Genomic DNA, 16,130 nt, shown 5'->3' with positions numbered 1-16,130 from the left:
CGATACATGTTGGTTTGACTGTATGAGCCATAGACGACAAAAAACGCCACCTCCGTCTCCCTTACTGTCCTTGTCCACTCGTTCTGAAAAAGTTATTCAAGTAGGAAACTTATTCGCGCGATCCGAACCCTCAAAATCTAGCTCACCGAGGGAGAAGGCAGAGTCGGTGTTCTTCAACTTGAGGACCAGCTCGGAGTTGAGCTGGTTGAGCTGGTCCCTGTCCTTCTCGTCGAGCGAGTCGACGTGTCCGACGTACGCGTTCGGCACAAACCGCACGCCGCCCAGGCCGGCCCAGTTACACACTTCAACCAGCTCCAGGTTGTCGTGTTTGCTGAGAGCCTCACGGAACTTGCGCTTCTGTCGAACCGTCGCATTCAGGATGGCCTGTTGAGCAAAGTGCGCATTCGTTGAGGAATCCTGACGTGAAGTCGATGGCACGTACAACTAGGCTTGTGCGAACCGCTGAGTACTTCAAATATTCAAAATTTTATTATGGTATTCAAATTCGTTACGACATGAATTAATAATTTCCTAAATTTGATCGCATTTAACCCACCTGATGATGTGGTTTCCCCGAAAGTGGGGAGCCGCTATGCCAAGAAAGTGGTCATATAGGGAAAATCTGCACTGTCATGAAGCCGCCCTTTAAGGTTAGGCGTGCCTATTACTAGCACGCAAACGAATTTTTTTTTGCGTGGAAAGCGTGCTATGATGTCTTATATAGGCCAAGTAGAGCAAATTTTAAAACATGACATGCTTTACCACTTTACCACTTGTAACTTGCACCCCACTACTACTGTCCAACCCCTTTAAAGAGACACTGATGTACAAGACAATGGGGTATAAGAGTACCCAGTACGCATAGACTGAAATAGGGGTTGATCAGAAAATAAGAACAGGGTACCCTGCTTATAAGAGACACCTCACATAAGGGACAAGAACTGCTCCCCAGTGCGTGTGTCTCATAAAGGGGTTCAACTGCATACAAATCGCCCCACTATTCAAATTAAGTTCGAAATTATTCGATACTACCGTATACTGCCGATTATAAGTCGACTCCGATTATAAGTCAACCCCCCAACTTGCAACCCCTTCTAGGGTTAAAAAAAGTTGACTCCGAACACAGCCTCATGCTGCGGCCATAGCTCACCAATAAGTTTTTCAGAAGAGGGAGTGATGCAAAGAAACATTTATTTGCCCGTGAAACATTGCTTACGGCTCGTCGTCGCTTGAGGAGAAGGACGCAGTCACGGTCATTGCCATCGTGTGAGCCACTGCTGCTTCTCGCCGTCGGAACAGGTGCTGGTGGTACTGAGATGACGCACGTGGAAAACACTGCGCGGACCATGTCGGTTGGCAGTCCATACCAGGCATCATTGACAGTACATACTTTTGCTTCAATATCATCGTAGCAAACACTCAGGCTCTTGCTTCTCTGGTCGTGAACCCAATCTCAAACCGCCTCCTCAATGGCAGGGTATCGTCCAGACTTCGGTCCGCGAAAGGAACGACATGTAGCAATGCACGCGAAGATCTTGGTCCTTTGTTTTCTCCATTCCCTCACGCACTTTTCCAACACATCAAACTTGTGCCCTGCTTCAACGTTGCTTTCCTCTTCAAAGCAGCGCTGTACTGTTGCCGGCGCAGCAGTGGCATCTTGGCGTCCATTTGGCAGCGTTGCAAATCGCGCACACCACTGCTCACAAGCGAAGCGAAATGCAGAAATGGCGAACAGGCGTGAGTGCAAAAAGACGCGAAGACGCTTGTGGGCGCATGTGCCTGGTCATGTGGTTTAGTCCCCCCCGAAGTGTTGCCAGCCCACACGGCGCTGCCAGCTTTTCTGTGGAACGCCGATGGTTTGTCAACGAATCGTTTCTATTGTATGAAAACAAAAACTGCAGGGCGCATCGCAAGATAAATTCCTCTTTATTCACAGAGCATCGTTCGCCCTCTATCAAAGGTTTGAAATGCTGCTTTCGAGACCGTGTTTCCCAAGCAGTTCGCATTAATGCCGCGCGGCGGTGATTTTCAAACGCGCTCCATAGTTTCGCCTTCCGTGGTTTTGCTATAGTTTCGCGATCGTCATGGCAGATCACAAAAATGTCCAGCTCCAGAAGCGGCGCGCACGCGTTGGGAGATAGCTGTTGCCATGACTCCGCTGCCTCTGTGGCTGATGTTATCGATGCGTTGAATAGCAGAAAATCAGAGGACGACGACCTTTCATCGGACCCCACAGATAAGTTGACTTTAGGATTCCGCGTATAGATCGACTCCGATTATGGGTTGACCCTTGAACTTTGGAAGGTCATTTTATGAAAAAAACGTCGATTTCTAATCGGCAATATACAGTAATTACCATTTGCTTCGACTTCATTTCTAACCAACAAAAGTGATATTCACACAAGCCCGGTTGCAACATAACACCTAGTGTACGTTTGCAATGTTTGAATCAAACGAGTCGTGTTGACCAAACACCACAGAGCAGAAAATCAAGAAAGAAGTAAATTCAGCAGGTAAGAGAAAACTGTGTCAACGTGTATCATTGAAGTACACACATATTTCATACAAGTGTAATCCAGTCGTAGGTAAAGATGCCGCCAACAGCGTCATACTAAAAACTAACACAATGATGAAAAACTTGCACACAAAAAAGGCTGAACCTTAAAATGGAGCACGCAGTGTGCACACAAAGTAAACATCGTTTCCTCAATGCTTCCGCCAGGAGAACTGACCATCAATTTTACGCGCATCAGGCATTTAGACGGACTGGTCTGCAAAGATTTCCAGCAGGACAAGTCCACTTGATTCTTTATGATCGCTCGTATATAAATAAATTTATATTTTCGATGTTAACCACACCAGCCATTTGTATTTTTCTTTACTAGTTTCTTTCCAGACAATGTTAAATAATTAACTAGTTCAAGTAAGCCTCCAGCGCAAGATACAACTTGTAAATACCTAAGTGCATTTTGGTTTGAAGCAAAGTTATCCCTGATTACTCACTCACCAGATGTTTGAGAAGACAGTTGTGCAACGCCTCTACATCCTGAGTCGTGGTGCCAAACACTGCATTGACAAGCAGACAAATGTGTTGGTTGACAAACCCAGCAGAGCACACATATAGACTTGAAGTAAGGACTGCACTAGTGTAAAAGGCTACACTTCCAACTTGGCACCACAAAATTCAAAGAAAAAAAAATCCAGCCAAGAGTAACAAGTGGAAAACAAAGTCCAGCCAATGCATTCTAAGCAATGTTCTCTTTTCCAAACCAACAAATCACAGGTAATTCACAACACTGCGGTGCCATGCGCACTCCTTTCTCTATTTTCATGTGACCAGGCTGTTACACGTGTGACCATCGCTCGACGCAAGGCGCACCGGAATGTATAGAAACCTTCCCGATTGTTATAAACTCATCCGATATGATCGTGAACAACGCGAGCGATCGAGTTCATTCTGAAACCAATGCGGGCACCAACGATAACGCTGGAATCTTTGATCCTGCTTGTATAAAAGCCGATGCGTTTGCCCAACCATCAGATTACGACGACTGGCGATTGTGCTCGCCTTTATCAATGCACAGCAAATATAGCTCATACTCCGAGTTATTTCTTTTGCTGGGCACAAGTTCACCCAATAAACAGTTCAGTACTTACCAGCTTTAGTTCTGTGCACTTCACCGTCACAACCACGTGACACAGTAACGTGGATTCGCAAAGCCATGGGTAGCGCGGAAGCTGAAGCCACGAATGTGCTGGCAAATCGAGCGTAAGCAGCAGCAGCAGCACTGGTAGCGAAGACGAATAGCCAATCGCACATTGTGTATGAATGAATGAACAAAGGCATTACAGAAAAAGGCCAGTGTTTTGCTTTCGTGGTGGCGAGTGATCAGAGAGGATTACAACGGATTTCATGCTTGTAGCCAGAAAAATTAGGCTGAATGGCACAGTTGCATATGTGGTATTCCACTGTTGGTATCACCCGCAAAAGCAAAAGGTGAGGGAGAGGGGGAAGGAAGAGAAAGAGAGTGGCAACAGCAGGCACGCACAGCATTGAGTAGCAGAGTTGTTCATTGGTACACAGAGCATGATGGAACAGACTTGCACATACATACACTCATTATAATGAAGTTGCATCGGACAGGAAGATAACTGTTATATTCAAAAATTCGTTACAAAACGTATATTCGTAACACTACCTATGACAAGACTGTTCTTCATCTATTTCATTATAACTGATAATTCATTATATCCGTGTTCATTATATTGAAATTTGAGTGTAGTGACGCCAACCAAATACAGACCCACCACAGGTGAGGGCGCGCATCGCTAACCTACAATAAAATCCTGAGCAAGCACCCTCCCCCCCCCCCCCCCCCCACACACACTACGATGAAAGATAATCGGACAAGGTTTGAAGGGGGGCCCCTTACTCGTTCATGGACCAAAATTAACAATGGTGGTGGAAGAGCCTCTAAGAACAATGCACACCTGTGCAGGCACGTAGCCAGGATTTTTTTTCGGGGGTGGGGACCCAAGGCCTAATTATTCGAAAGAAACTCTTTTCATGGTAAAAAGAAAAAAAGTTGCCCGGGAATGTAAAAGGCTGGACGAATTTCGGGGGGGGGGCCCGGGCCCCCCGGGCCCCCCCCTTGCCTACGTGCCTGCACCTGCGCTTCTAATAAGACGCTTTATTGAATACGCATGCATTTACCGTTTTTACTGAACCGGAGGGAATCCTCGCGTGAAATTTCGTATGTTATGACAAGGGGGGAAAGACGTTCTTCCAGTGTTCCGACAATTAGTAACAACTCAGAATGCAACCCCGAGGAGCCACCCTGTACAAGTAATAAGGCGTCGTGCACATATATAAAGACTCTCAGAACTTGGCTTCCTAGGAACCGCTGCTGCAGGATTCGGTAGCAGAGAACAGGTTGAAAAAAAGAAATGGCGAGAGGTGGAAGGGGGGGGGGGGGGCACTTGATTGGTCAGTGGTACATATTTCAAGTCTCCCAAAAAGGGGAAGGGGTGCTCGACTCTGGTAGGGGCGCTTGCTCGGGATTTACGGTAATTATGCAGCCGGACAGTGATGCACTTCCGCTATTGCGTCAGCAAAAGCATATGTCACCATGACGTCTTGCACGAGTGGACCAATCTCCACTTGAAAAGCCCTGATGTTCCCCAGTTAAGTGGTCGCCTCCTATCCTCCTCGCCCGGTCCTCTTCACTCTCGCATGCGATAGCCTTGGTAGAACTCAAAATACACGGCCCAGTTGGTAAAGAGCTAAACCTCATTGAAACTGTGAGAAATAAAATTCACAGCATATCCACGGGTGAATGATGAAGAGCTTGGGCGAAGCTCCTGAAGCAATCATGGTTACACCGTGAAATCTTCAGTCGTTTTGCCCAGCAGTAATCAAAGCGATAGCCCAGTACGTCATCAAAGACGTGACAAACACTGTATATATTTATACAAGAAATTTTATTAATCGTAAGTGGTAGCTAGACGTGGCTTCCGTTCCCCCTTCATTATAACGGCTTTATGGTCGGTGAAGTGATGGATCGGTGATGGGTCGTAGTGGGATGTTTGCAAAGACGAAGTAGTGGGCAGTTTGCAAAGGATCGGTGATGGGTCGTAGTATACTGCCGATTACGCCTTACGCCGGACAAGGTTAGACTAAGAGGAGCTTCGCCCCTAAAAATGTGGAAAGTTTGCAGTAAATTGTGTAAATCTTGGCGCAGTAAAGCACGGGCCCGTCGCCACTCGTACTTCCCGTCGACCCAACATGTCTAGCTTCGAAATGCACTCGGAAGTACGAACTTTCTTAGTACACCCCACGACTGTCTCGGCACGATCGGGCGCAGTCAGGCGATGCACTGTAGAGCGGAGGTTACGCACAATGTCTCTGCCGAAGGGCGTAGCTAAGCTACTGCGCACGCGCGGCTTAGGCAAGGGGTGCGGTATCTGGTCACTAGATGGCGAGATGCTTCCTTCCTCTTTCTTTGTATCTGATTTTCTCTCTCTCCATTTTTTCCCTCTTTCTGTGTCTCTCTCTCTTTTTCTTTCTCGCTCTCTATACTTGTTCTCTCACTGATCGGGATTATTGCAGGCCATGCCGTAGCATTGAGTAGTGGGATTTGCCAAAATTCAGTGGCACATACCAGTTCATGAAGATGATAGCTTTTTTTTCAGAGCAGGGATGTTTTTCCGCAAGCTTTAACAGCGAAGCTGCTAAAAGATTAGGAGCCCTCTCAGTAAAATGAGAGCAAGCGGAGCTTGGTGTGTGCGTGCCTGACCTGCTATTTTTGTATACAGTTAAGCTTGGATATAACAAAATTGACAAATTTCCGAAAAAATTTGTTACAAACATGTTTTCGTTATATTCAGTTTCTGCGTGAAAATTCGGAAAAGAAATGCACAAATTAAACACAAGGGCAAATTGAAGGCAGAGCTCACCCAAACCATTTATTTAGCGGCAAAAAACTGCGTTATTTCGCTCTAATGCTTGTTTGGGAGGGATGGCAATATTAAATGTTCGCAGACAGTCAGTACAACGCTGCTCCGTCATCGTCTAGCCATGGCCTCCGAGAGTGGCTCCAGCAACACAACAGCCGTTGCCGAAGCCAATCTCGGAGGCCACAGTCTCATGAACCCGCGGCGCGGCACAAGATGGCAAAGCGTGTGACGACGTTGACGAGTCGACCTCCAAAGATCCGTCGTCGTCACCGTGGTCGCAGACAGTTTCCACCAGCCCCCAATCTGACATCTCCTTAGTAGTAACGACAGAGTTGTTAGCATTTTAAAAATTTGCAAAAGCTGCACGTCGTCAGGGGCTGCTTCATGCACGCGCAGTGAAACCACACACGTGTGCACGGCGTCGAAAACGAAGAGCAAACTCGATAAGCAGTGCGAACTCGAAGCGTAATGACAGGGAGCAAGGATTTCTTTCTTTTTTTAGTGGCGCCACCTGGTGTCACGTTAACGAAGTGCAGTTCAGAGACTACTGTAACAACCGAAGAGTGGCGCTGACAATGCAAAAGCTGATTTTCTTTTTCTTTTTTTTTTAAAGAAAGCCGGCACGGTTAGTGTGGTGGCACCCGCGAGCGGCTGGATGAGGTTTGAAGGGAGGGGGGAGGGGAGGGGCACACCTGTGCACGCGCCTGAGGCAGCAAGAAAGCAGACTCGAGGAGCGCAGGCCTCGCCTGCCCACCTCGTGCACACCCACATGCACAAATGAGCGCCCACTCTCGCCTCGCGCCGGGGCTTCTAGCGCGCCATACGCGACACCACCGCTTTGAGCTGTCGTTGGCAAAGATGCATGCGGCTCCTGCTTGTTCCAAAATGGCAAAATTCGGGGCAAAATCTCTAGGTTGTCAGCGGGGAAAATTCGTTATATCAAGGGTGCCTCCCGCTGCCACTTTGTTACATAGAGGTCGCAAATACATGTGCTTCTCTGGAGTAATGGCGGGGACTAGAAAAACTTTGTAATATCAAGGAATTCGTTGTATGGAGGTTCGTTAAAGGCAGGTTTTTAACTGTCTTTCTTTCCTTCCCATTGCGCAATGCTCCCTCCCAATTTTTTCCTTTGTCCGTGCCGAAAACAGGACCTTCACCCACATGGTTAGCAACGCAACACTTCAGTTGCTACAGGTAACAACGGCAGTCGAGCGTTAATATACAGGCAACAATGAAATCGTGAAACAACAAGTCACTTCGATAAGAGATCAGATTGTCATATTGGAAATGGCTGATTTCCGGCAGGACCACAATCGAGAGAGCATTAGTTACTTGGAACACTGCGCATGCAAATACGCATGCGACAGGCACACCTTCAACGGCCGCATTTCTGTACACCCGCATTTCTATTTCTATACACTCGCCAGCGCCGGCTTTTTCGCAAACAATGCCGCCGCCCCCACCCAAGATCTGTAACTCATAACGCGCTTCCCGTAAAAACGAAGTGGGGTCCTTCCACAAGTCTAGATGGCACTGTCGTGTTCCTGAACGTGATGCAAACATCACAGGGACTGATTTCTTTATTTATTTTTTTCTTACCATGCGCGCTCTCCAGTGGACAGAAGCGAAGGCAGGCCCCATATGGATCCAGGTCGAGGAGGTCCAGCACTGCACGAGGGACATCGCGGTTGAGAACCTGGGCCAGCTGCAGACAAAGAAAACCCCTGTGTTGCAAGAACATCTGCTGGGCACACTTGCTCGAAATTTTACGGCAATAAAAACATTCGCCGAAGTACTCCAGAGCTCCGGCAAACCAATGTGGTGTCGTGCACACGTACAATATTTTATTACCCGCATTTACGGATCCCGCCATCCCACATTATTGTCCTGGTAAGCTTGCCAGCTAATCGCGAAACAAAGCAGTACACTGCCAATACATTTACAGCGCAGAAAAAAATGCAGACACAAGAAAAGACAAGACAGGCAAAGGGCCGACTAAGAACTGAAATTTTGCTGAAGGAAACGACAGATTATAAAGGAGACGTGACAAAGAACGATAAAAACATAACAAGAATGATTGCCTACATCATCCATGAGTGTCATGCACGAGACAAGAACACAAGTTCTGTTTTAGTCAAAGCAACAGATGCCACACTTGCACATTTTGGACCCAATCTGGCAATCTCCTTGGCTTCCAGTATCTACCGAATTAGATGGGAGTGGCTTCGACCCATCACTCAGCACTGGTCCAAAACACTCTTGCAATCAGAAATGACACATGTGCTGTAGTGGATGGCTAAGGGGCCACTGTTTTTCTGGCGAACGTCATTATTTTTCTGCGCTGTAAATTTATCAACATGAACAACCAACTTGCACTCCTTGGTACATTGCACTTATAAAGCACTCACCCAAGAGTTGAGATTGTTGCGATAGGAGGTGTCGTGCAAGGAAGGCTCGTCATCCAGGATGGCGTCCGTCTCGGCCTTCTCCCCGGAGGCGGTGGCCTCATCCGGCGTGTTGCGCTTTGACTCCGTCTCCGACGAGACCTCCGTCGACTCTTCTTCCTGAGCTTCCTCCTCCTCCTCGACCCCTTCCAGCAGGGCCTCTTCCGGCAGATACCGAAACGTCACCACGGGAACGACGACGTCGAACAGCAACTGGAACAGTGATTTTGCACGAGCTACAGGTCTTGCCGATGCTTATACTGCAGAACTCATTGGTTGATGAACCTCGAGGAGCTTCATCAATCAGTGGTTGATCTAGCCTTTCAGTGGTTGACCAATGGTTAATCGGTCAATAGCAGGTCTGACCACTGCTTATACTGCAGGACTCTTTGGTTGATGAAGCTTCTTGAGCGTCAGCAATTGATTGATCAACCAATGGTCAACCGCTGGAAGGATTGATGAACCATTGGTTGATTAATAATCACAGTCAGCAAGTCATTGATCAACCATTGGGCAACCACTCAAATGAATGATCAACCCTTTGTTGCTACGAAAGTAGGGGAACTGTCCGAGGGGCTTGTTTTTCTGTATTATACACAACTAATGAAACCATTTGTTGGCTACGCTCAAGGAGCTTTATCAATCAATGGTTGACAATGCTTTCAATGGTCGACCAATGGTTGATCAATCAATTGCTGACACTCAAGGAACTTCATCAACCAAGGATGATTATGATCAGTCGGGTTATAGTTGATCAATCCTTTCAATGGTTGACCAATGATTGATCAATTAATCAAAAGTTCTGGTATGACGAACATTCGCGAGTGAGTCGATTTCGTGCTGTGATTTCTCTCATAAATGTTAGACATACCATAAATTTTGTTCAAATATGTTCAAGAACACCCATTCTTGTTTTTCTACATGCAGTGTTCATTCCAAATTATAGAAATACGCTGATTTACTTTGCAACTCTATGTTCAGGTAAAACCTTTGCTCAAAAAAGGCACATGAAGTTATTAATATTTTAAGTCACATATTGTACTAGAAAATTAATTGCATATTTGAAATCGGCACACAAATATACCTAACTCAGGAAGTTTCATCAAAATCAATCAAAATCAATCAAGAACATTTTAAAGAGCACGGTCGCCCCTTAAATGAAGCAGCAACATAGAGCAACTATGCGGCACAAAGTCGCATTCCTTTTCAACCTCCGTACATTTATTATTGACGTTGTAACTATTACTTTAATTATGCAGAGTGAAATTTGAAAGTCTTAAAAACCGTGAAAATGCAGCCACAGTGTAGATAAGCGTTTTAGAACCTCACTAAACTTACACATTATTCGGTAACACGAAGAACTGGTGAAAAGAAAAATAAATAAATAAATAAATGTGGCTCCTACCAGAGTTCCAACGGACTTGGTCACCACATCAGCCAGGGAAAGCACCTGTCCTTCTTTCGAGATTGCCCTGGGCCTGCCCTATAAAAGAGACAACGCAGATGTTAGTAGTAGTAGTAGTGGTAGTAGTAGTGGTAGTAGTAGTAGTAGTAGTAGTAGTAGTAGTAGCAGTAGTAGTAGTAGTAGTAGTAGTAGTTGTAGTAGTAGTAGTAGTAGTAGTAGTAGTAGTGCATTTAGCAGGGGTGTGCGAATATTCAAACTTTCGAATATTTTTTTAATAGTGTTTGCTATTTGATTCGATTCGCACCGAAATTTTACTTTTCGAAGTATTCAAACTTCAGTTTATAATAACGGAAAATAAATATACACACGCTAAATCAGTGTGCACCGTGCTTGGTCTTGTGTTTTGGGGCACCGACGTGCGAAACTGCTAGCCACTTCCACCGATGCCCTGAGCGGTCGCTGTGCAACAAGCTTGCCGGGGGGTCCGCTGCCAATGCGTAAAATGCCCATCCATGGTCCCGAGGAACCAGCGGGCAATGCGATTCGTTGCTTGCGACGAAACACATTGCGGTTTCTTCGCTTTCACATGTCCGCAGGAGCAATGTTCTTGCCCACAAAGTTTGGATTAGTCTCGTACATCGGCGCCATGAGCGGAGTTAGGCCTAGCCAACACTCCGAGCAGTAAACTCGATCGCGATGTGCGTGGCCGCGGCACCCAATGTTTCAAAGTACGTCATGCTCGACCGCGAGTACGAAGAGTCGTCCTGCGATGGTCTTCGTCACGAGGCGCGAAATGCTGATAAGCAGAACAGCTTGTCCAAGACGCACATCTGCGATGTTCACAATGAGTGCCACACACTATCGTAATCTGATGCCTGAGCTTTCGCTTGCCACTGCCAAACTAAAGCGTAATTATATTCTAAATGGTCGTCGACCTGAACACAGAACGTGTGCGAACGCATCACTAAGTTGCGCGATTTTTGACAGCCGTGACCTCACGACATGCAAGGAGCAGACGACGCTGTCTCGGAGCGAGGATCGGACCAATGGTGAGGCATGCTGGGGCAACATGGTGGACGCAGCCAATCGAAGGCCTCGAAAAGAACTTCAAACATTTGCTTTTTGAATGCTTTATCTGAATGGAGGACCTAGCTGGAGCAGGAAATTTGAAGACGGAGAAATGCTCTTTTAGACGAGCCCAAGATGGCTGTGCCCGGTTGTGTCGTTGCAGAACGATAATTTTTTTTAACGCAGTTTTTTGTTTGTGATTTCCGCAGTAATTTTCACCACCTCAGCAAGCACAACAAATTTTTTACCGCACTTGTACATAGTTTTCAGTGACAATATTTTGGAATCAGGAAAAGGCCTACAGATACTGAAAATGTGTTTTTTTTTTAAATCGATTTTTTTTTCTTATTTTTCGCGATATGACGCCGCATCCTCCCTTAGGAATAAATCTGTTCTTTGACCATGTTTGTGACTTGTAATTGTTCCTGTCTCATATACTTAGGGATTCTCTGCAGCTTTTTTCTGTAATTCCGCTTCCTAGTATTCGAAGAATACTTGAGAAATATTCAGACATTATTCGAAATCTATTCGATTCGATTCGCACTCAATCTTTATTATTCGAATTCGCTTCGCACCAAAAATTGTGCTATTCGCACAGCTCTAGTACTTAGTAGATATGGGCAAATAGTAAGTTTGAGTTTCGAAGCGAATAGCGATTTGGTCGAATAATTTTGAATCGAATAGTATATGTCCCATATCATTTTACAAAATGAGAATTTTTGTCATGACCCAACTAACTTGCACAATATTTTCAATAACTGGAATTAGGTACGTGTGAATCTCACTTTTCTGGTTCAAAGTGAAGTGGAAGCAACATTGAACAGCAGCAAGATTGGCACAGCAGTATGGTGCAAGTTATAACTGGTACAATACATTTCGTTTAGATATTACTATACTTAGAGCATATAAGACCGTAACACGCTTTCAAGCTTAAAATATAATTGAGGTGGAAGGTAATATGTACAATAAACCTTGAAGTGTGGCTTCGTGGCAGTGTGGATTTCCCCTGGATGGGTAATTTCACAGCATAGCATCCCCATGCTGCAGTGATACCGCATTTACAAGGAGGTAATATGCGCTCAAATTACATATATTCGTTCATTTCGGATACTTTAAAATTTCAAATAATCTAAATTCGTGTCAAAGCACATTTGAATACTGTAATATTCGCTCAAATATTTGAAGTGCCTCAACATTCACACATCCCTAGTACACTCAAACCTCAGTATAACAAAGTCACATCTGCCATGAAAAAACTTCGTTATATGCGGAAATTCGTTATAAACGTTTATTTGTAACACTGTATTTATGACAAGACTATTCTTCATTTACTTCGTTATAACCAATAATTCGTTATATCCGTCTTCGTTATATTGAGGTTTGAGTGCATTTGGCTATTCTGGTGCGATATCTATTACCACATCAAAACAGAAAATGCTTCAGGTAGGGCTGTGCCTTTCAGGACAATCAATTTAGTCTACTCCTGATTGACTGACCAAAATTAACATCCCAAAGTAGCAAAGGATCTATGACAGAGACATATTATAGATCTCCACATAATTATTAATTAGACTATGTATAAGTTTAAGTACATCAGTACTCTTGAAAAATACGGTCCCTCGATGCCAAGCAGACATGGCAGCCAGCTTGGCACAAGCTGAGTTGATTCAGTGATTCAGGAAACGTCCCAAACTAGCACACAAGTTACACCATAGTGTAAGGTGCAACCACTTTTGCCACAACTTGTTTAATGCGCATAGATACAAGCACTTTTGGAATCCACACTTCACCAAATTCTTGGGATCAAACACACCACCTTTGCTGTGCTCAGCAGCAAATTCCGCGTCCAGCAAGCCACCACAAGCAGAGGTCGTATGACTTGGTGTACTTTCACCAGCATCACCATAGCTACAGCTAAAGGGCCCGACATGCAAAAACAACATGCAGATGCATTATAGAAGCAGCGCTAAAAGACGTAGACGAAGAATAAACAGGTGCACAGGACGAGCACTGCTTCTATAATGCATATGTACCAACTAGGCCAACTTTCTATCCTGCTGCAACATGCAGATGACAAATCTGCTGCTCATTATCAATGCAGGTTATAATCCATTATTATTATTATTATTATTATTATTATTATTATTATTATTATTATTATTATTATTATTATTACTAGTGGTTAATAGCACAAAGCCTCTGCTCACATCCGATCCCTCTGTTGCTTTTTGGTTCATTGTGGCGAAGCAGCAGCGAAAAAAAAACCTGCGCATGACCCTTTGGCTCAAACAGACTACACAGACTGTGCCGAACTGGTACACTAACCTTTTGTAAAATCGGACCTTCCATATACGAAACAGAAACCGACTTAAAAACTGCAACGTGGCAGATGCAAACTTACCACGACTTCCATCTCCGGAATCTGGTCCAGCCTTTCCCGTAACATTTCACTCTGGACAAAGCAAAAAAAGGAAAAAAAAAAGGATGCAGAGTATGTTTCGATGAACAGCAGTTGCTTAGGCATCGCTTTCATTCTATTAGATCTGTGAGCTTGTTTTAACCCTTTCGCCACCGTAAGAAAAGAAGAAAAACGTGCCAAAATTACCAAAAAAAAATTTTTTTCGCTCAATTTGTAGAGCTTTTTTTTTTCTGAATAAAACGGTACCATTCTTTCAATTAGATGGGGTTCCCTTATTTTACTAATCGCGTAAAAAAAAAAGATAACTCGAAGGTGGCTTCACCGCATGACATTACAATGAAAGCCGAGGCACAAACGGCCCAACATGGACAAGTGTGGCCATCTAGCGTCACGAAAAACAACTATGACGGGTATACAGACTTCCCTGGTTCTGCATGGGACCAATTTTTGTTGATGTCGAGTACAGTCATCATCGGTCATTTCATTAGAAAATTTGATGACCGCTATACTCGTCAACAGCAGCGGAAGGGTCAAATGTGAAGGTGTGCATCTTTAGAAAAGTTCAGTGCAGAGCAACAATCGTACGCTCACCAGACGCAGGCAGTGGAGCACCCGCTGCAGGAGTCCCTGGTGTCCCAGGCTCTGCAGACCGACCCACAGGGGGAGACACTGCAGCTTGCTGGGCATGCTGAACGAGCTCAGGCCGGCCGCGTGCGCCAGGGCCGCCTCGCTCGTCTTGTACAGGGTCTTGACGAGAAGCCGTCAAGGAGAAGCGACAAACGGCGCATACAGGAAAGCCCACTCACACCCGTTCTACATAACAATGGCACTGTGGAACATAACAGTAGGAACGTCGTAGGGGAGGGCTCCGGAAATTTCGACCACCTGGGGTTCTTTAACGTGCACCTAAAGCTAAGCACACAGGCCTCTAGCATTTCGCCTCTATCGAAATGTGGCCACTGCGGCCGAGATTCAATCCCACAACCTCCGGATCAGAAGTCAAGCACTATACACCAATTTCACAAGGAGGCTGCCATTTTTAAAGCTCGCCACCGCTGCAGCGCCGTCTAGCGTCTGCGATGTTTCGCCGCCCTTCCGGTGTGTGGGGTTCCGCGGCGGTGTATGCAGCGTATACGCTCAGTTCACAAGGTATTGCTGTTCTTCGCGGTACACGGGCAAAACAGAGCAACGTTTCGCGAGTGTAAAGGCGCTGGTAAATAATCGCTAAGCTGTCAGCTTCAAAATGGCTGAAACAGCAAGCAGCGGCGGCCCACGCGACGTACCCGCAGCAGTGCCGACGATGAGTAGAATGCCAATGCAGTTCTTAAGCAGCATCTGTAAAGTGGGAATTGCTTTGTATATTTTGTTATAGCTGACCTCGGTGTGGTTCTTGGAATATGCGCTATAAGAGAGCGTCAACATTTAGGACAACTCTCGAAGTAATCGGAGAAACGTAAATGGAGACGAGCGAACATGTAGGCCACTGTCCGGCTGCGCGCTAGGTGCGCGCATTAATGTTTAAGATGACTCTCGGGTTTCCGAGCCGTGATTATGCAAGTTAAAAGTAACTATAATACCTAACAGACCATTTGGTTCCGCTTAGCACGTCGCAGTACAATGTCCATGGAACGACAGGAGCACAAACACCGATGCCTGTGTTCATTCGTGTCGCCGTCGTAGTTAAAAGCTTGTGGCCTCTGATCGTTGCACAAGATAGGAAACAATGTACGACGGGTGAGCTCAAATTCGGCGTAGAAACAACACGATGATAAAATGAAAATAAGCCTGTTGCACATCTGGAAGCATGATATGGCGTAAGTTCGCTTCGGCGCGAGCCGCCGCCACTAGCGATAGGCCGAAAGGGCGCCCGCTTTTGGTAACATTATTGTCAATTTGTTTTCTGGCGAGTATTTGAGAAGCATTACGACAAGCGCACGTGTCCAAGTAACGACCTGGCTTTAACGAACCTGGGCCGATTATTCACGATACCCAGGTTGTCGCGCGAAAAAAAAAAAAAAAAAAAAAAGGTGCGGTTGTCATAACGCTACCTTAGTTATCGTCACAAAATTGTCAAGTCGGGAAAGAACATGCTCTCGACGAAACGTTCGAGACGCGTACCTGCGCCAAAGCACACATGTCATGCAGGCCTTTCTGTCATGTAGATTGGAAAGTGCTAATTCGATAACCTCGAAATTGCACGCACAAAGATGGAACATTTTCTAGCCGCAGGCATTGTAAATCATGTGCTGTAGCATAGAAATCAGAGAGGTTGATGTTATGAGAGAACAACTCTTGGCCAAACATTTTGTGTATTAATCGTCAGCCTTGACATTGGTTC

General features: G+C 45.5%; 1 protein-coding gene across 1 annotated transcript in view; it reads right to left on the bottom strand.

Annotated features, from left to right (window-relative positions):
* Window positions 1-146: 146 nt before the first annotated feature.
* The window catches only part of LOC119399806 (pyridoxal-dependent decarboxylase domain-containing protein 1-like), a gene marked incomplete at its 3' end in the record, with an annotated part of 38,422 nt that continues 22,438 nt past the window's right edge, over window positions 147-16,130 (bottom strand). Inside the window, 7 exon segments of the mRNA XM_049417481.1 lie at window positions 147-384; window positions 3,008-3,066; window positions 8,056-8,161; window positions 8,865-9,113; window positions 10,306-10,383; window positions 13,775-13,825; window positions 14,384-14,539. Coding sequence (XP_049273438.1) covers window positions 147-384; window positions 3,008-3,066; window positions 8,056-8,161; window positions 8,865-9,113; window positions 10,306-10,383; window positions 13,775-13,825; window positions 14,384-14,539 — 937 coding nt within the window.

Source organism: Rhipicephalus sanguineus, chromosome 7, assembly GCF_013339695.2.
Source record: "Rhipicephalus sanguineus isolate Rsan-2018 chromosome 7, BIME_Rsan_1.4, whole genome shotgun sequence".
NCBI classification, from domain to species: domain Eukaryota; kingdom Metazoa; phylum Arthropoda; class Arachnida; order Ixodida; family Ixodidae; genus Rhipicephalus; species Rhipicephalus sanguineus.
The sequence above is the reverse complement of the archived record's forward strand: the minus strand, read 5'-3'. Positions and strand labels throughout refer to the sequence as shown.